We start from the raw sequence: 21,251 nt of genomic DNA on the forward strand, positions 1-21,251 counted from the left end.
GTTTTATCTGTGTTGGTTTTTCCTATGTGATGGAGTGAGATGCTTCTTTTGTTTAATTGATTCAATGTTAACACTGTGAAACAAATTTCTTATATTTGATATGGTTCTATGCGTACATTTGTTTTTTTGGTTGTCAATCTATCAAGGCATTTCACTTAAAGCACATGTTTCAAAACGAGGATATTCTTTTTTACCAAGGAATTCATGAACTCTCTATTTGAAACTCTATTTTGATCTTTTACAAATTGAACACAATGTCTGTTTTCTCAAAAGTTCATGGCATCACCTCCTACAATGACAAGCAATTGATCAAAGATCATGTGTACCTTCTATTTGTGAATTTCAAATGATGACTCGCTTTTTGATCCTTATAGAAAAAGCTGGTCTCTATGCAGTGCAGTAAAAGCTGAAACACCAAGGGATTGATTCCTCATCTTAATAAATGACTTGGACAATTGAGGAGGAATGGGTGTGTCACTTTTTGCTCAAGAATCAGAAAAGAAGGGTTTGACTTTTGTCTTAAGTGATAAACAATTTCCGTTGTGACTTCTTGACATCTGAAGTTTGAATTATGTATCCTCTATTTTTGAAATGATCACTCACTTCACTGATTATGCCTTACTTCACTGATTATGCCTTTGTTGGATTGTTTCCTTAAATTCTTACTTGTAAGAATTAATTCAATGAATGTGTCATGTTCTAATTTGTTGGATCAAAGGATTAACTGATTCTTGACTCTCTCTTTTATCTCCTAAGGAAAACTTGTTTACTTCACTTATTGTTTTTGGCTTTTTCAAAACATAAAAAGGAAGAGAAGAACAAACAGAGTTTTTGTTTGGGTGCCGTCTTAACGGAGAATGGTTTATGTTTGTCAAACAATTTATTTCCTTTGATTTTTATGTATTTGTTTATATTTAATCTGGTGACTATTTGGTATAAATTTATACCTTATGCAATTCTGAATGTCTAGTTTTTCTTTGAAGTATTGAATATGGTGAAATACTGGCTCTTGTGTGAAATTGTTGTCAATTGCCTTTTGATTATGTTGAGAGATTGCAATTGTTCAAATGTGCTTGAGATCTCCAAGTGTCATGTTGGCTATTGTCATGTTCTGTGTCTTTGTGTTCATGCATCTCAACCTTGTTTGGATGACTTTAATTGGGCATTTGAATAAATCATGTTTCTTTGAACTCGTTTGCATTTTTCATGTGCATAGTTGAATCTACCATGCCTTCTTGTTTGTGTTGTGTGCTCATAATGTTTGATCCCCCCGAAGTTTATACCTTCCAAGGATACAAGTTACACCACTTGAGTTTCTTCCTTTGTCTTCTATGACAAAATGAGGAGAATGTGGTTTGTTGAAACACTTGCTAGGGAGACGTTGTGTTTGTTAAGGGGGAGTTAACATCAGAGCCGGGTTCCTTTTGTGATATATTTCATATCTCTTGTATTCTTTGACATATTTTATGAGATATTTTGGCACTAACTGTTTCATGAAACATGCTTGTTTATCTATCGTTCTTTGTTTTAGTTTTTTTTAACATGTCATTGTGATTATTGTTTCATTCTCTTTCCTCTTGTCCTATCAATTGAGTTATTGATATGGGGAGCAATGTGTTCCTTTTTATATCGCTTGTCCATTGTGACAAAAAGGGGGAGAAGTTGTTAGTTTTGAGGGGGGGACTTGGTGGTTATTTTGGTGTGATTATTCATTGTTATTCCCCATATGTTTAAAAAGTTTGCTTAGTGTTTCCAGAGAATACGTACAATGCACATCTTCGATCAACCTTAATCTAGTAGTGGTTTGTTAGGCTTTGGTGGGAGTGTAAAATGTTGTCATTTACTTGTTGTTGTCTCTGATGTGTATGAGTTTTGTCATCGAATGGCCAAAGGGGGAGATTGTTAGGTTTTAGAAATTGGCCTTATTCGATGTGCAAAACTTTGCTTGTAACTCTTTTCAACTTCCCATTCCTCTTGGAAAAGCATTGAATGTGTTTATGGAAGTGGTCTACAATGTTCTGACACCCGAACATCTCTTGGGCATCACGTGGAAGTGATTAGGTCACTTAGGAATGTTTTTCCTGTCACTTGGGCGTCATAACGAGACTCCTAACGGGGAAACAGAGAGTCACTGCCCAATTCCCATCCTAAGGGAGTTGATTTCCCGTTAGGACACGGTTGGTTTCTGCAGGAAGTTCGGAGCCATTTTTGAACCCACAAACGTCTGGTTTTGAAGAATCCCATTAGTCAAATGGTTGTAGATCAGGGAAAGAGCTTTCTAGAGCCGTTGAGTTTGCATCATTTGGAGCTCCAGTGAAAAAGTTATGATCTAAATACCCTGACTTGTTTTTGTTAGTTTCCCGTCAAAAGCCACGTCAGAACGGGATATGTAACGGTAAGTTAATGGGTCCTCATCAGGAGTCCCATTAGGACAAGACATGTAACGGAGAGTTATTGTTTTCTCGTCAGGAGTTGCGTCAGGACGAGGATGTAACAGGAGCAAAGTTGAAGCTACTGTTTTCTCGTTAGGAACCTCGTCAGAATGGGACATGTAACAGGAGCAAAGTTGAAGCTTCTGTTTTCTCATCAGGAGCCTCGTTAGAACAGGACTACTTGCTCTTCAAGACGTGGAAATCTCATATCTGAAAAATCTGCTCTTCCTGTCCTAACAAGAAAGTGTCCCGTTAAGACATGAAGAAGGAAATGTTTTCAGTATAAAAGGATTTTAGTCACTGTTCATTCTTCAGACTTTGGGATTTTATTTTGAGAGCTCTCTCTTCTCTGAAATCTCCTTTTCTCCACCAGAACTAGGTCCTGGTGGTATTGATTGTCAAGAGGGGGCATGATATAGCTTGAAGCTGTTCTTTCTCTTGTTTGGCATCTTAGCCTTTTGCGTGTTGCCTTGCTCACTTGATGATGATAAAGTTGGTATCTTTGATGGGTGTTTGTTGAAGAAAGTCTACCGGAAGGTCAGTAAAGGAGATGCGCTGCTTGAAGATGGTCACGATGGAGACAAGCTGAGAGGTTTGTCGATCTTACTAAGTTTATAGGTGCTCAAGGGTTGGGTATCGTCTATTCTGTAACTATGAATCTTCTTTTAGTGATTTGCTAGGTTTGGTTGCCCCGGAGTGGTTTTTACCTTGAGGTGCTTAAGGGTTTTCCACTTTGTAAACAAATGTTGTGTTGTGGCTGTGTTTGTTTATACTTTCGTTGTGCATGTTATACGTTTGATAATATGACTTAGTTATCTCCTGTTGAAATATTTGGTTGCTAGAGGTAGAACACAACCCTAGTAAACTATCAATATGTCCCGTCCTAATGCTCCATCTAACGAGAAAACAGAGAGTCCAACATTGGCCCCGTTACATGTCCTGCCCTGACGAGGTTCTTGATGAGGAAATAGTAGCTTCAACTTCAATCCCATTACATCCCTATCCTGACGCAACTCCTGACGAGGAAACAGTAACTTCCCATTACATGTCCCGTCTTGACAGAACTCCTAACAAGGAAACAGTAGGTTCTAAGCTCAATCCCATTACATGTCCCATCCTGACGGGGTTCATGACGGGAAAATAGAAAACACTTGGTCAAGTGTCGTCACGAGCCTGTCCTTACGAGACTTTTGATGGGAAAACAGGGAACACTTCCAACACCCCTGGAAACCTAAGTGCTATTCCCCAAAGTTTTTAAACAACAAAAGAATTACAAGAAATATCATTGAATTAGGCCAAACTAAAACTTAACAACCTCCCCCTTTGGCCTTTTAATGACAAAACCCTAAACACAAGGTTTAAAACTTTACACAAACAAAATACCAAATAAACACAGTGCAAACCAACCCAACAAAAGTGCTCGATCATGAAACACTTCACCAATGATCATTATTGCACTAATCCACCAAGCCATAAACAAAAATATCAAGACCACACCCTATCCTAATTCTGAAACATTTCACACAAAAGGCATTACTGCACCTTATTCAATAACAATTGATAAGTAGAGAAACCATCCATCATAATCAAACAAGAACAACCATACACCATTGATAGTTTTCAAAACTCAAAACAACTCTCCCTCTTTTTTTCATAAGGGGCAAAGGGGTAGTAAAACAGATAATTCAAGAATTGACATATCCTCACATTAGAATCACAAACCATAACCGTAGGTATGAAGCAAGAAAAGACATCAACAATTTGTTTCTATCACCACACGGGCGATTTTGACTTGAAAACAGCTCATACTAGTATTGTGAAAACAAGACAACCCGAACCACCATATCAAGATAACACATGTTCAAAGCAACAAACAATCAAGACTCTTAGAGACAAAGATATGGTACGCAGCTCCGAACAAGATATATCTTATAACAAAATCTGGTTTTGCAAAAGCCAAACCCCTTTATTGATCAAAAGAAGGTCACACACCCATTCCTCCTCAATTGTCCAAGAGTTAATAAGAATACACAATCCCTTGAGTGTTTCACCTTTTACCACAATGCATAAACACTGGCTGTTTCTATAGGAATGAGAAAGCAGGTCAACATTAGGACTCATTAAAAGGTAGCACTGATCCTTGATAAAAAATTCTTGTCATTGAGAGAGGTGATGCCATGAACACTTTTAGAGACAAGTGAAACTTGTGGGGTCAATTTGTCAAAAACAAAGAAAGACATTTAAAGGATAAATGAAGTCGACAAGAACATGTGATAAGTGCCAAATGTTGCACATTCAAGCCCCTTAACTCACATATGTTAATTCCTTAGCATTGTTATTTGTTTGATTCTGTGTTGTTTTAGTGTTTTCAGGTTTTTAATAAAGATACAAGAAATACCATTGATTTTGGGCTTAAAGCACACCTTGACAAGACCTAGGACATGTCTTAGTATGTTGACCATAGCTTTCTGCTCGAGTTTCGGATTGAGGTGAAACTAGTAGCAGTGCAAAGATAACTCAAAATACTACAATTCATTGTAGATACAATTTCCTAATTCAGATGTTTGCTATGCCAAAAGCATCCTGCAAGATAAGAGCACAAATCTGCCCATGTGCATAGGTGCGCTCAGACGCACCACAAGTGGGCTGGAGCACACTAATGCTGAAAAGTCTGGAAAATACTGAAATTGATAAGGAAAGCTTTTTTAGGTCTTCCAATCCGACTAGGAGACTGAATTATGATTTTTATGAGATTCCTAGTGGTTCTAGGATTTGTTTTACACCCTATAAATAGGCCTCTAAGTCTTAAAGAGAGGTGTGCTTAGTTTTAGACAGAAATTATCTTCTTGGAGGCTTGGAGAGTTGAAGAGAAGAGGACCATGTTGTGTAAATATCTACCTAAATTAATAGGCAAATAATTGTACATTTCACTCGCAAGTGCACAAGATCAATATAGTAGTATAGGGTGCAAGTACAAGATCATTCCTACGAGGATTGCTAAATATTGCTTAAAATAAATTCCGTAAGTAAAACCAAACAAAGATTGATTTTGAGTTGATAATAATAAAAAGGTAGGGCTTTGATATCCACCGCTAATCATGCTCAATAATATAACAATATGCCAATGTTCCAATCATATCAAGATTACTTAATGTTTGCCAAATTAAAGGCATGGGTGTATACTCCTTAAGCTATAGATTTCCCTAAGCAACGAGTTAGGTATGGGTGTATACTCTAACTCTTTTCTTTCTTGAAGGATTTAGCATGGGTGTATACTATGTTGTTCTTTAAGAAAGCATGAATCTATGGAAATTGACAAACACATGGAACCTAGGGCATGAGTGTACACTCCCGGTTTTCCATGTTGATTAACCCAAGAATCCAATGTGGATTTCTTTTGTTACTCTTATTAAACCCAAGACTCGGTCATTCAAATTGATTTAATTAACTAATCCATACCACATGCATATGTTGATCAAACAAACACATATGAGGAATTCAAGAAAACGGGAATTAATCAAGTTAAATATCACAACATGATCATCCCAAATGCGCCAATATTGAAATATTAAATAAACATAATTAGGACTTCAATCTAGCCCTACTAAGTAATTTAGTTACACATGAGTTTGATGTTAAACATCTTTATAAAATAAAATAGAAAGGAAAAGAATAAACCCGAAACTTGAACTTGAAGAGCTCCAATTCTTCTCCTTAGAAATTGTATGTCTATTCTAAAGGTTTAAGAGTCTATTTATAGGCCTTAGGAACACTCTAGAAACCCTAAAAATTGTAGGGTTTGAGCCATAGTTTGCACAAGGCTTCAAAACCCTAAAAAAACACTTTCCAGAACAAGGCTGCGGCTGACTTGCTCCTCACGCACAGGTGCGCTCGATCGCATCCCATGTGCGATCGATCGCATGACTGCGATCGATCTTCTGTGTTGGGCACTCGATCGTAAATGCAATCGAGGCTTCTTCTTGTGTGCATGAGCGCACACCTTGCGCTCATTTAGTCCTTGCTTGTAGTGCGCTCGATCGCAGCTCCACTTCAATCGATCGCACTACCAGAGCCTCCAGCATTTCTCAAAATTGCTCTTTAAGCCCGATACTTCCAGATTTGCTTCATTTTCTTCCAAAAACCTATAAAACAAGGAAAATACAAAAATTAAATAAAATTGTACAAACTAACAAAACTAAGGAATTAACACATGAAAGTTAAGGGCTAAAATATGAATATTTTGGCGCTTAACACACCCTCAAACTCACATATTGCCAGTCTCTTAACAATACAAGACTAAAAACTAAAGGGAAAAATAGAAAACAAAAAGATAAATCCATCTTTCATGGGATGTACGATTGCATTTAGCATATGCAATAAGCCTTTTAAACCCCTAGAAATTCCCTAGAGGACGAGTGAAGTCTCGTGAGGATTTTCCAGGAATGTAACCCACAAACATTATGCTCAAGTTCATGTTATCCAAAATTAAGGTATCACTCAAGATCATGAAATTCATTCATTAGCAAGCTTAAAAAGATAAACTCCATCTTCATAGTAAATTGGAAGTTTAAAGTTTAATTACTTACAAAAGACAGGTTAAGGCATCACAAATTTGAAATAGTGTAAAGTGAACTAGCACATAAATATGAAGCTTCCAATAATTTCCAATGTGCAATGTCTTAATATCTCAAAATTCACTGAAATCTCCATTAGAATGAATATCTACGGCATAACTTTTCTTTTTTTTTTTTTTCTTTTTTTTTTTTTTTTTTTTTTTCCTTCTTTTTGGTCAGGCTGTGCAATGTTTGGTTCCCTTAAGCTTTCTAATTGACCCATGTAAAGAGTGTTAAGCCAATGACTCCCAAACCCGATGTTCTTAGGGTATTAGGTGTAAAACACCCTCAAGGACTTACTAACTTGAGTCAAAAAGGCTACGAAACCAAACTAACCATGACATCAACCAAATTAAAATTCTTCACCTTTTGACGTGAACATTCAATGCTTTGAGGCAAGAGGTCCAGTTACTTAGTGAAAAGTTTATCAATGATCATCATTTTTTTTTTCTTTTTATCACATATATATATGCCAAAGTATCCATCTAATAGATCATCTAGTTTCACCCAAGACATAAAAACACACACATCAGACTTCATGTCATACCCCACAAATTATGTGCTAATGTGCTTGTGTAAGATCATATCCAACATGTGAATTATCAACTGCCTAAAGCAAGTAACCAAACTGAAAAATTTTATCATCAGATCATGTGTTCAAAATTTTAAGCTCACTAATGAAATCAAATCACAATTCCTAAGATCAACCAAAATTTTAAGACAAACATGAACATGCATATATATATATTTTCAAACAACAAAACTAAAAACAAAATGAAATAGGGACAAAGTGTGTGTAAAGTGTTCTCATACCCCCAAATTTAAATTACACATTGTCCCCAATGTGTCTATAACATGGAAAGAATTTACCAGGGATATGGACAAAATTGTCTGGAATAGCATGGCTCATAGCACACCCCCAAACTTGAATTGAAGCACACTTGTCCTTGCAAAATAAAACACTAAAACAAATAAAAAGTAAACAAAACAAAACTAAAGATAAACATAAAGATTAATTGAAAGACAAATAGAAAAATAACAGAATAAACTATAGGCTGCCTCCCATGAGTGCTAAGTTTAACGTCTTCAACCAGACTGTTGTTCCCCTCTCATTGATGTCCCGAAGAAGATGCTCCTAATGGTTGTGGCAATCAGTTTAGAATGGACCACATCAGTTCTTCTAAGTTAGTTAATCTTTGGTCTATCGAGACTTTCTCCTCCCGAGCCTCCCGTCTTTGATCTGCTAGCTCTTGCTGGAGTGCTACCACTTCTTCACTGATAGAACAATATTGTGCTATGCGCAGAGTGATAGTCCCTTCCTCTTCTGCTGCTTCCTGCTTAGCTGCAGGTTCATCTTCTGCCATAGGCTCTGCCTTAAACTCCTCCGCCTCAGCTGCTAGTGCTTGAGGTATCCTAGGCATGTGTGAACAGCTTTGATTCCATTGTCGAATGCCAAACCGCGGGGTCTTGGTGACTAGTTCATCTGCTGAGGTGCCCTTTATGCCCTTTTTTCGAAGTATGTAAGTAAGTAAATATGGAAAGGGCAGCCCCCATGAGTTGGTGTTCTTAGCTCCCCCTAAATGCACCCCATTCCAGAATTTGTAAATTTGGCTCCAAATAATCGTAGGAATGGAACACCAAGCACTTGTATCAAAGGCGTAAAGTGTTTGTAAGGATAGATCTCGCCTTTGAGTTTTGTGTCCCAGGGGAAAGGCATTGCGATGCAGAATAGAGTCCATAAGCCAGAGTTGTGGAGGTAGCTTGGCCCTGCTACTGGCATTATTATATGTGTCTGTAAACTGCCAGTGACACATGTCCGCAATTATTTCCGCAACATAGAATCTGGGAGGTTGTGCTGCAAGCTGTGCTTCCTCTGGAGGATGCTCATCATTGCACTTTAGAGTAGTGGCAATGTCGGCTGAAGTCACCTCAATATCTTGGACGTGAACTGTTGAGGACAGGATACCCGGCCTGGTGCAGTTGAAAGACAGATGCTCATAGAACTCTGCTATCAATTTCTTGTATGTAGTGGAGGTGATGGGCTTGAACATTTTCTTTAGCCTTCGACGTTTGAATTCTACAACCGCCCAGTGAGTAGCTTCAAGGTTTTGGAAGTCTTCTCGAATTGTAAATGTTGTCTCAAACAGAAGCTCCTGCTCCTCAAAAGTGGGTGGGGAGGAAGTGGCTTGGGTTTCAGAGACCCGAGAGGATGAAGCTTGAGCTTTAGGCATTGGGCAGCTTGGTTCAGGAATTTTGTCGAACACTTGGTGTGCGGTATCACGAGCTAGATTGCAAAGCCACAACAAAAATGGCCAAATCCCCTGCAAAATAGAGAAAACCAACCACAAAAGCAATCTGTGCGGAGAAACACCCACAAATTGCTTTTACCAAAAAAAAAAAAAAAGGGGAAAAATGCGAGTGGGTAAGAATGGGGGTTGGGGTGGAGATGGGTGATGGGGGAATGGGCTGTGAGTGCTGTGTGGCAGTGAGTGGTGGCCGGAGGGAGAACGGCGACGTAGAGGTGCAGTGGTGGCGAGAGAATGCTGGTGGAGGTGAGTTGGTAGTGTGCAGTGTCGGCTGAATGAGGGGAGGGTACTGGTGGTTCACGGCGCAGGAGGAAAGAGTGATAGAGGAAAAAGGAAAAAAAAAAAACCTAAAAGAGGTCACGTGACCCTTTGCCCGAGTGCGCTCGATCGAGCGCAATGTGTGCTCGATCACACTCGCGCAAAGGTGTGCGTGTGTGGTGGTGATGTGCTCGAGCGCATGCAAGGTGCGCTCGGTCGCACAAACAGAATGTCAAATTTTTTTTTTTTTTTTTTAAGAAATGCAAAATGAACAACATCGTACCAAAGTAAAGAAAAAAGACATCAAATATAAATAAGAACACTAAGATTACTACAAAAAATAACGAAAAGATAAACATTGACATAATGTAAAGGAAACCAAAGGATAGAGATTTGTACCGCACTCAGTGGACTCAGTACCACTGATCTGAACAGATGTGTTTGAGCTCCTAGACTACTCAAATGCTTTCAACAGTAGCGTCAGTGCCACTGTATTGGGGAGATGCACTTGAATTCCACCGATTGTGGCTCAAGTGCTCTTGATGGTGCTACATATTGGACAGACTAGAGTGCCAGATCTTCATCTCTTGGTACCAATTTCACTTCAAGATATGGATTTACTCTATGTCCATTTACCTTGAATGTCTAATTACTTTCTGGACTGTGAACCTCCAAAGCTCCATGAGGGAACACTTGGGTAACAATACAAGGTCTAGACCATCTTGACTTAAGCTTACCAGGGAAAAGTTTTAATCTTGAATTATAGATCAACTCCTTTTTGGTCAGTTGCTTGTCATGGTATGCTTTGGTTCTTTCCTTGTAGAGCTTGGCGTTCTCATATGCATCACGCCTCAATTCCTCCAGTTCATTTAGTTGTAGCTTCCTCTTGTCACCAGCTTGTTTCATATCAAAGTTAAACTTCTTGATGGCCCAATATGCTCTGTGCTCGAACTCCACTGGTAGATGACATGCTTTCCCAAAGACCAACCGATATGGAGACATACCGATAGGCATCTTGTATGCAATCCTATAAGCCCATAGTGCATCATTCAAGCGCAGAGACCAATCCTTCCTACTAGGATTCACTGTCCGTTCTAGGATGCTTTTGATCTCTCTGTTGCTAATCTCCACTTGACCACTGGCTTGGGGATGGTATGGAGTGCCAACCTTATGTGTGATGTCATACTTCTTTATCAAAGAAGCAAAGGCATAATTGTTGAAATGGCTGCCTCCATCGCTGATTATTGCTCTTGGCATTCCAAATCTAGCAAAGATGTTATCTTGCAAAAATGTCACAACCACTTTGTGATCATTAGTCTTTGAGGGGACAGCCTCGACCCATTTAGACACATAATCCACACCCACAAGAATATATAAATAACCATATGAGTTAGGGAATGGACCCATGAAGTTAATACCCCATACATCGAAGAGCTCTACTACTTGAATATTTTGTAATGGCATTTTGATTTCTGGATGAAATGTTACCTGTCCTCTGGCATCTATCACAAGAGCTGCAAAACAAAAAGGCATCCTTAAACACATTAGGCCAATAGAAACCATATTGTAATACCTTAAGAGCTGTTCTCTTGGCTCCAAAGTGTCCTCCACAAGCAAACTGATGGCAATGCTGCAATATGCTCAAGTGCTCTTCCTCTGAGACACACCTTCTAATGATTTGATCAGGACAAAATTTAAACAAATACGGTCATCCCAATGGTATTGTCTAGATATAGACATCAACCTCTTTCTTTCTTGACTAGATATACCTGGAGGAAAAACCTTGGCAGTTATATAATTGACAATATCTGCATACCATGGAAGTTGGACCTCAACTGCAAACAACTGCTCATTTGGGAAATTTTCATTCAATGGAAGTTCCTCTCCTTCTTCTTCATGAAGTAGCCGAGATAGGTGATCTGCCACCACATTCTCACTTCCTTTCTTGTCTCTAATCTCAAGGTCAAATTCTTGCAGTAATAGTACCCATCTGATTAATCTAGGCTTTGCATCTTTCTTGGCAAACAAATATCTCAAAGCAGCGTGGTTAGTGAATACTATAACCTTAGAACCAATCAGGTATGATCTAAACTTCTCCAAGGCAAATATGATAGCTAATAATTCTTTCTCAGTAGTAGAATAATTTAGCTAACCATCATTCAATGTTCTAGAAGCATAATAAATAGCATGAGGTACCTTATTGATTCTTTGACCTAGAACAGCTCCTAAGGCAAAGTCGCTGGCATCACACAATAGCTCAAATGGAAGGCTCCAATCAGGTGCCATCATTATTGGTGCAGATGTGAGCAGCTGTTTCAGTGTGTTAAAAGCAGTCATGCATTCTTTAGTCCATTCAAACATGGTATCCTTGGCTAGCAATGCATAGAGGGGTCTAGAGATCTTGGAGAAATCTTTGATGAATCTTCTATAAAACCCGGCATGTCCAAGAAAACTTCTTACTCCCTTTGCCAAGATAGAAGATCAAGTCGAAAAAATGGTTGCTCAACTTGAACAAATTGCCAATACCCTCAACACGAGGGAAGAAGGAAAGTGCCCAAATCAGCCAGTGGCCAATCCTAAAAGACACTACATGGTGATTGGGAGTACTTCTCATCTTAAACAAGTTCAAGCTATCATGATACTAAGGAGTGGGAAAGTGGTCGACAATCATATGGAAGAGAGGAAGGATGAGCAAAATGAGGCTTCGCAGAATCTGCATCAGGAAAAGGGTAAGGAAGTAAGAACTGAAGCTTCATCGTCATCCACTCCCATTCCTGAGATACCACATGAGCCCCGGGCCCCATTCCCAGAATGTCTCAAGACACCCTCTGATGTGACCTTTTTGTGCACAAAAATATCAATAATAAAATTACCACTTGCAATAGGACAAATCTTTGTAGGATAAGGCTATATAGAGGGTGTCGAACTTCAAGGACTGCGTGGGTGTTGTTATCAAACTTTTCAAGATTAAATATAACCCAATTCAAAAGATGATTGTCTTGTTTATGTTTTTAAACTAAATGCATAAAATAGAGCAAAAGTAGATTGTGATGAGAGAAAGAGAATAGGGGTTTGATTTTACCACTAACCGCATAACAATGGTCAATCATAAATTAACAAGGAAAATACATACTATGCATGATATAGGACTCGTCTCACTCGAGTAGTCAAGAAAACACCATAATTAAGAAGTAAGTATAATTCATCGTCGGTTGGCACGGACCGTCTGCCTAACCTCTAGATGCAGTACGGTCTGTCTTCCTTAGATATGGACTATGAAATATCTTAATCAGTTACACACAATCAATGGGTAAGCATAACTCATCTTCGGTTAGTACGAATAGTCTACCTAAATTACACTAAACTAGGGTGTAGACAAATCCGTCTTCCCTAGGCATGGCCTATCAAATCCTATTGATCAAGTGTCAATTAAAACTGTTGTATAACAATCATTCATATAATCACAAAAAATATGAATGACAGTGGTTGTGAATGACCTATTTTCTCAATCTTTTCGACCTTGGTTCCATAGGAGCAAGTCAGAAAGTTGAGTTCAATCAATAGAAAGTGCTTTCTAAGACAAGAGAAAATTTTCATAATAATTGAATATAAGCATTAAGATCAATTCTCACGGTTATACAACCATCATGCATATAGAAAATCTCAAATTAACATACAATTAAACCATTGTTACTTGGAAAGGGCTACATCAACACCCTATTACGAATTTAGCCGCTCATGGTGGTGCTAAAATGGCCTTCTTCCATGTTCATCTTCTCTTCAACATTTCAAGCCTCCAAGAAGATATTTTCTATCTAAAACTAAATACACCTCTCTTTAAAACTTAGAGGCATATTTATAGGGTGTTAAACAAACCCTAAAAGCCTTAGGTATCCTAGAAAAATCGTACTTCAATCTCCTAGTCAAGTTAGGAAGCAATCCTATTATAAATTGGAATAAGATTCATCCAGATTTACATTCTTTTATTGCGGGATGTGTTTGCATAGCAAACGTCCGAATTAGGAAATTCTTCTATCACAATGATTTATCGTATTTTGAGTAAGCTTTCTAACGCCGCTGGTTTTACTTCAATCCAATACTTGAGCTGAAAGTTATGGTTACAATACTGAGATGTGTGCAGAATCTGAAATTTAAGCCAATCCGATTTTAACTCCAATTTGAGAAATTTTGATTTAATTATTTCCTTGATTTGATTAAACTTAACCGCATCATATAGGTCTTCTATTATGATTGGTTAAGCTTAACCACATCTTCTAGGCCTTCTCAAAGTGTGCTTTAAGCCAAAAATCAATGGTATTTCTTGTATCTTTATTAAAAACCATAGAACACTAAAACAACACAAAATCAAACAGATAACAATGCTAAAGAATTAATATATGCGAGTTAAGGGGGTTGAATGTGCAACATTCAGTGCTTATCACCCTCCCACCTTGAAAAACAAGGAGAGAAAATACAAGACATGATGGAGGTCTTCAAACAAGTAAAAATCAACCTCCCACTCCTTGATGTCATCAAGCAGTTTCAGCCTATGCAAAATTTCTCAAGAACTTGTCCACTCAGAAAAGGAAAAATCGGAATCACATTCCTGAGAAAGCCCTTCTCACCGAGCATGTGAGGTTACTGATTCAGTACAGCACTCCTCCAAAGTTCAGGGACCCTTGAGCTCCTACAATTTCATGCATCATTGGAAATAATGAGATTGAGAAAGCTCTCCTCGACAGTATTCCCAGCAGACTCCCTATAAGGGAGTCTGTTCCTTAAGTTTAGGGAATATGTCCAAAAAAACGCAAAAAACGTCTAACAACAACTCTCTAAATGAGCCCTAAACATTATGGGTTCCACTATTGCAATCCTTATGATTATAAAAATAAAATAAAAAATGATTCTCTCTTTTCTCTCCTCTCATATCTCGCAATTCTCTCTCATCTCTCTTCTCATATATATAATATAATTAAAAAAAAACAAATATTTTAATGATATAGGGAATGATTAAGGGAAGCTATTGGGGTGTATTTTGGCATAGGGAAGAAAAAAGTAGTTTTGATTCTTAAATGTAGAGAAAATGACGAGGAAACTGCTATGAATGCTCTTTGGAGCCGGGATGAATTTGTTTCCTTACTCAGTGTATCAGCAACTTGGCTTAGGGGAACTAAAACCCACAACTATTGTCTTGCAATTGGCTGACTGATCTATCAAGAAACCCCAAGGGATTGTAGAGGATGTCATCGTCAAGGTAGACAAGTTCTACTTCCCGGTTGACTTCGTAATTCTGGACACAAAACCTGTCCCAAATCCAGAGAAGCAAATTCCTATCATTCTCGGGAGACCTTTCCTAGCCACAGCCAATACACTCATCAACTGTTGGACTGGAGTCGTGGAGATCTCCTTTGGGAATATGAAGGTCAGACTGAATATCGTCACTGCCTTTCAGCATGCACCTAACCAAAATGAGTGTTTCTTCTTGGACAACATTGTAGAAATTGTTGAAGACCCACCTCCTGATCCTCTAACTGAAGCCCCATCTTGGAGAAACCCCTCGGAGCCTCTGCCTCTCATTTCAAGTACTCCACCACTGGATGAGAGCCCCACAAGATAAATATTTAATTTGAAGGTTACAGAGTCGACTTCATTGGGGTGGACAATCTTTGTCAACTTCCCTGGCTGCCCCATTTTTTTAGGACCCCATAGAGATAAAAGGTTGACCACTGAACCCATTCGGGTAAAACATATTGAGTATCGCCATAGGAAGTCTCGAGGTCTCCTAGTTGCGAGAAGCTACTTCGAGGTATTAAGAGGAATCTTGTTGCTTATGGAGTGTAGCATGCTTATAAAGAAGAAGGGTTGGAAGAGCCTGAATGGACTTTTGAAGGATGGAGGTAAGATCCTTTGAAACTCGGATTTCAATTGAGCCATACTTTCTTTTTCCGTTGTTGTGTAATTGACTTGAGCATCCATCAAACTCTTGCTAGCATAGTAGACGGCGTAAGGAAGCTTGCCTTCACACTGCCCCAAGACCGCACGCACAGCATAATTAGATGCATCACACATGATTTCAAATGGCAAAGACCAGTCGGGAGGATTCATAGTGGGGGCAGAAGATAGCATAGACCAAAGCTTATGGAACGCCGCTAGACATGCATCATCGAAGCTTGGCAAGTAAATTACACAAGGGTCTTGAAATCTTATTGAAATCCTTGATGAAGCGGCGATAGAAGCCGGCGTGCCTAAGGAAGGAACGAATCTGCTTCATTGAAGTAGGCGGCGGTAGATTTTCAATTAGCTTAACTTTTGCATGATCCACCTCAATTCCTCTTTTGGACACTATGTGGCCTAGAACTATTCATTTTTGGCACCATGAAGTGGCTCTTCTCCCAACTTAAGATCAGATTGGTTTCTTTGCAACATTAAAGCACAGGTAAAAGATTGTGGAGACATGTATCAAAGGAGGAACCAAAAATAGAGAATTAGGTTAGAATTAATCCTTATAAGCTTAATAATAACGTCAACGCAGTCCTTGAGGTTCGACACCTTCAATAAAGTCATATCCTATAATGATTTGTTCTATTGCAAGTTGTAATTTTATTATTAATAATTTTTGCATAAAGAAAAAACCACATGTTGTCTTTGGTCTTCTATATAAAATTATTATCTGACAATTCGGGGTGGATTTTTATTACCCTTATGGGTGGGTGCGTGGCTAGTTCAAGCGGTCGTCTAGCGGTGCAAGCCAAGCTCAACTTTATCGAGACACGTGTTGGAGTTGAGTTTGAGCCTAATATATGGACATTATAAGCATACGTGTGTGAATAGTTTTGTTAAGAAAAAAGTCCACAGGCACGTGCGGTGAAGGGATCAAAGTTGGGAATCAAATATTGTATAGTGGACAAACACTTCATATACAAATTTGTACAAAATGGGCTTTCATTCACTTCTCTGGCAAGTAATACAAAACTTTGAATCGAAGGTACAAGCTAATTAAGATGAGTGGACGGTGTTGCAGGCTGCAGCCTAGATTTTTGGCGCTTGCTAAGACATATGAGTTGGCTGAGACGAGCACAAAATTAGGTTCAAAGCTTTTCAAATACTGCTGCAGTATGCCACACCACCACGTGGTCTATATTCTGCCTTTACAGAGAGACCAAGACTTTCATCATCACTGCATGCTCTAAACGCCACGTGGTTTCCCATACTAGTGTCCAATATTGTACAAAAATATAGGCCTTCTAGCTTGTTTGTTAGAGATTTTTTTTTTTTCCTTTTTTTTAAAAAACAAATAAATATGGTGTTAAGAATGAGAAAACAATATTTTTATTTTGTTTTTTATTGGATAGCAAAATATATTTGAAATTCAAAAAACTAAAATGTTGAAAATTTTATTTGGACCATAACAATTAATATAGTAATTTACTTTGATAAAAGAAAACTAAGAAATTGTTAAGTGTTTTTGTGCTTAATTTTTCTGAATTTAGTGTATTTATCTTTCAATTATTTGTAATCTCACTTTTTCGTTAACTTTTTCTAAAATGCCCCCATTTGTTTTAGGAAAAAAAAAATTGCAAAAATGAAAGCATTGGTTTGAATTTAACGGCATTTGCAAAATATCCATGCCTCCATCATTGCAAACAAATTTAAATATTTTTTCTAAGAAAAACAAATGAAGTATTTTGAAAATTTTGTTGGGATTTAACGAAAAATCCTAAGAGAGAGAGACATTGAATAAATTAAGAAGTTTTAAACTTTAAGAAGAACATTACAATAGAGGTGACAATTCGGTGGATAAGTGCAGTTTCCTTTTCTCTTTTGATTTCAAGGTACACATCTATATGAGAAACTGGTCACCTCTATGTGCTCCACTTTCATCTCCATTCTCTCAATTTCCATCGTCATCCTTTCCATAGCCATTTCAATTTCAATTTCCATTTTCATTTACATTTCCATCTCCATCTTTAATTAGAAGTTATTAGTGTATTTCACTTTATTTTGCCATTTCAATTTCTATTTTCATTTACATTTCCATCTCCCATCTTAAATTAGAAGTTCTAAGTGTATTTCATTTAATTTTGTTTTAAATATGAGTTGAGCTTGAATTCATCATCAAGTTAAATAATGTGTTTAAACTTGGTTTTATTTAGGTTCTGAATGAATTTGAATTTGCTTATTAACAGTTTAATGAGTTTATTCATCCCTATTATCACTGTTTATAAAGCTAAATTATTCCTATTTTCGTAAATTCATACCAATTATTAGCTAAATTATTATGAAGAATATATGGTTGAAGATAATTAGAAAGAGTATATATATATATATATATATATATATATATATATATTATTTAAAACCCGGAGGCACCAACCCTCATATACAACTTTAATTTGAACATAAAATAAATACTATCTATGTAAAACTCAATTGCTCAAATAAAATTGGAGTAAAACTAAACCGTCAAATAATAAAATAACTATTATACACCTCTAAACTTTATGAAATTATCAAATTACCTTAAATTACAATTATTATTATTATTTTTTTTTAAATGCAAGGGTATTTTAAGAACTTCTCACCCTTCCACTAGAATTTAACAAAAACATCTTGTAAGAAGGATGAGATTATATATATATATATATATATATATATATATATATTTTAATTTAATACATTCAATTAAGAGCTTTTAAATTTTAAAAAATATTACAAACTCAATGAAAATTGAACCGAATTCTCTAATAAGTTTTGAGTTGTTCGACCATGTATTGTTCGCGGCTCCGACCTTTCACACTCAAAACTTTAAATTATAACCACAATATGAATTATATTTATATAAAATTCAAAGTGCTCAAATAATATAAGAGTAGTTCGAACATTTATTCGTCTCTCATAAAAACTGATGGTAACTCAAAACTAGAAAGTCTCCCCGTATTACAACCTTTAATGCATTCGGTTATTGTCGGTTGCGGAGTTTTCGTAAACAAGTTGAAAAAGAGTGTATGGGAACTCTGCGCCGATGGACAAAGGCCCCCCCGGACAGACATGGATGTAATGAAACCAACGCACTTAAATGCGTGACTCCTAGGGTAGACCACTTCTACACCCACCACGCCCACCTAATATGGGGCCCCCCCTCCAATTACACACCCCCCCAGGCTCCAGGTCACCATCAACCCTGCCATATATCTACCCTGTTCAGCACTCAATTGTCAGCAATTTGTGGGGATCAGACCAGTGCCAGGACAAACCGACCTCTCCCAGTAGCCGCCCTATAGCGTAACCCCACGTGGAGTCATGATCGCGCATGGGACTCGTCACTACCGCTGTGGCCCCCCCCCGGGGGCTACCCGACGGACTTGGTGTCCGTACACTTTACTGCATCAATGTTAGCACCTCCTCCATGGGATTGAGGCGGGTGTTTGACTCGTGTTTTAAGCCACTAATTGAAGAGATTAGTAGATAAGATGAGATTTTAGGAAGCACAAACAAAAACACTCTCTATATCTTCTCTATATTTTTGATTAATTCAGTTCAGATACATTAGAACACATAAATCCCCTCCCCCTCCAAAATTAAGAAAAAAAAATACAAATTAAAATAAGAAAACCTAACATAAAAGTTAGTTCAACATCACACCCAGACACCTTCCAAAATCATCCAAGAAAAAAAAGCCCAAAAAGCAATTAAAAGAAGAAAAAAAAAAAAGATATAAACAATTTGCGTAGAAAAACAGTCATATGCATAATTTCACATAACTCTCTCGAATTCTTGTTCTTCTTTTTTTTCGTATTTTTCTCTTCGAATTTTTTTGAGAGTTCTTCCCTTTTTTTTTTTTTTTTTTTTTTTAATAGTAAAAGGGAGTGAGAGAGATTTACGGGAGATAGAGACTTTGGTGGTCTTGGTCAGTCCATTGACTGTGACTCCAGTATGTTTGATCCACGGTGTTAGGAAGATCAAACAAGCTTTGATCCCCATTGACTTGCCAATCAAACGATCCGAATCCCCCACCGCTCGATCTATTCTGCAAAGCTGATAAATCGACCGGGACCGTCTGATCCAGCAGCCCACCCGTGATCTCCTGCATCTTCAATTCCTCTGGAACCATACCGCCCATCACCTTCTGCTCCTGTTGCTGCCACTGATTCTGCTGATCATGACCTTGTTGATTCAACCTAAACGGCGTGATCTCCGAAATATTGTTAAACCCAAACGGCAATGCCTCGCTCGACGCCGTTATGAGGCTCGTGAAGCTCCCAATCTCGGAGAATATCCCGCAGTCGGAGCCTTGTTGTTCCAGCAACCCGGGCGGGTCGAAACCAGGGTTAGGAGGGAAGAGCTTCGAGTCTTGGACGTTCAACAAATTGGAGGCTGAGCTTAAAGAAGGCGCCTCCGTGACCGCCGAGACCGCCTCGGTGGCAGCGTTGTTCGTGGCGGTGAGACTCGAGCTCTCGCTGCTAGAATGAGAGTTGGACTTGCGCTCTCGCTGCTGCTGCGGCTGCTGGGGCGCTGATGCGTCGGAGGAGGGCTTAGTCTTGGAGCGCTTCGCCTTCCGGCAACCGCCGCCGACTGGGACGTTGCGGAGGACGCCACCTTTGGTCCAGTAGCGGCGGCAGCTTTTACAGAAGTGTCGGGGCTGGGAGAGGTTGTAATTGTTGTAGTAGCAGAACTTGGTGTTGAGCGAGTCGCAGCGCGGGCACTTGAGCGCCTGTTGCTGGTGCTGGTTGTGCTGGTTGTGATGCGGTCGAAGCCTCCGGTCCCCTCCTCCGCCTCCACCTCCGCCTGCGCCGCCTCCGAATAACCGCCCGCCCCCTCCGATCGAATGGATGTCTTGCATTTCGCTAACTCTCCCAGACACGAAAGAATACTCAGAGTAGTATCTTTTCGGTGTTCGAATCACATGCTAGCTCGGAAGTTTCATATTAAATTTTCTGGGATATTTTCAGGGAAAATGCTGACTATGACTGAGAAAGTTCTCTTCTCAGGACTCGCTGTTTTATGTGAGAGAGAGAGAGAGAGAGAGCGAGAGCAGAGAAAGAGCTTCCAAACTCTCTGACAAATATCCCTGCAGATCTTCCAATTCTATTTTCGTTTTTTTTTTTTTCTTCCAAATTACGGAAAGAGCCCTGTACATTAACCAAAATGACAACGGTCCACAATAGTGATGTGAAATTACCTACTTAGGCCTATTGATAATTTGGAGTGTTACTGAAACTATAGGTGTTATTTGGGAAGTTTGAGGATTTGTAGAGATGTTGACTAGACATGGTTGGACAGGGGAAGATTGTACGGCCCTGGATGGGGATCGAGCCGTCCACGTGGACGGATGAAGACCATGGAGAGTTGCTGTCCACAAAATCAGGTTGTCGCGTTGTCGGCCACACTAATTTTATCAGCTGTGCTATCCTGGTGTCAGTCACCACTGGTCCACTGGGCGCCACGTCGCCTGCTGTCATTCTTGAGCAGTACACAGTACATGATTTTGTTAACAGTGGAGGTTTAGGTTTCCGTACCTTCTCCGAACTGGTAGTGCCAGGTTCTTAGTTGGTATTAAACTATTTTAAGGTAATTCATTAAATGTTTTTTTTTTTTTTTTAGAACTATTTTTTTTTTTTTTGGTAAGATTTTTTTAGAACTAT

General features: G+C 38.6%; 1 protein-coding gene across 1 annotated transcript; it reads right to left on the reverse strand.

Moving 5' to 3' along the window:
• Positions 1-19,093: 19,093 nt before the first annotated feature.
• Positions 19,094-20,668, reverse strand: OBP4 (OBF binding protein 4). Its single transcript, XM_059597631.2, has one exon. It carries the CDS (start codon positions 20,447-20,449, stop codon positions 19,487-19,489), a length of 963 nt encoding a protein of 320 aa, XP_059453614.2. The 5' UTR covers positions 20,450-20,668; the 3' UTR covers positions 19,094-19,486.
• Positions 20,669-21,251: the final 583 nt, after the last annotated feature.

The sequence above is a fragment of the Corylus avellana genome, chromosome 7 (assembly GCF_965113065.1).
Source record: "Corylus avellana chromosome 7, dhCorAvel1.hap1.2, whole genome shotgun sequence".
In the NCBI taxonomy this organism is placed as follows: Eukaryota; Viridiplantae; Streptophyta; class Magnoliopsida; order Fagales; family Betulaceae; genus Corylus; species Corylus avellana.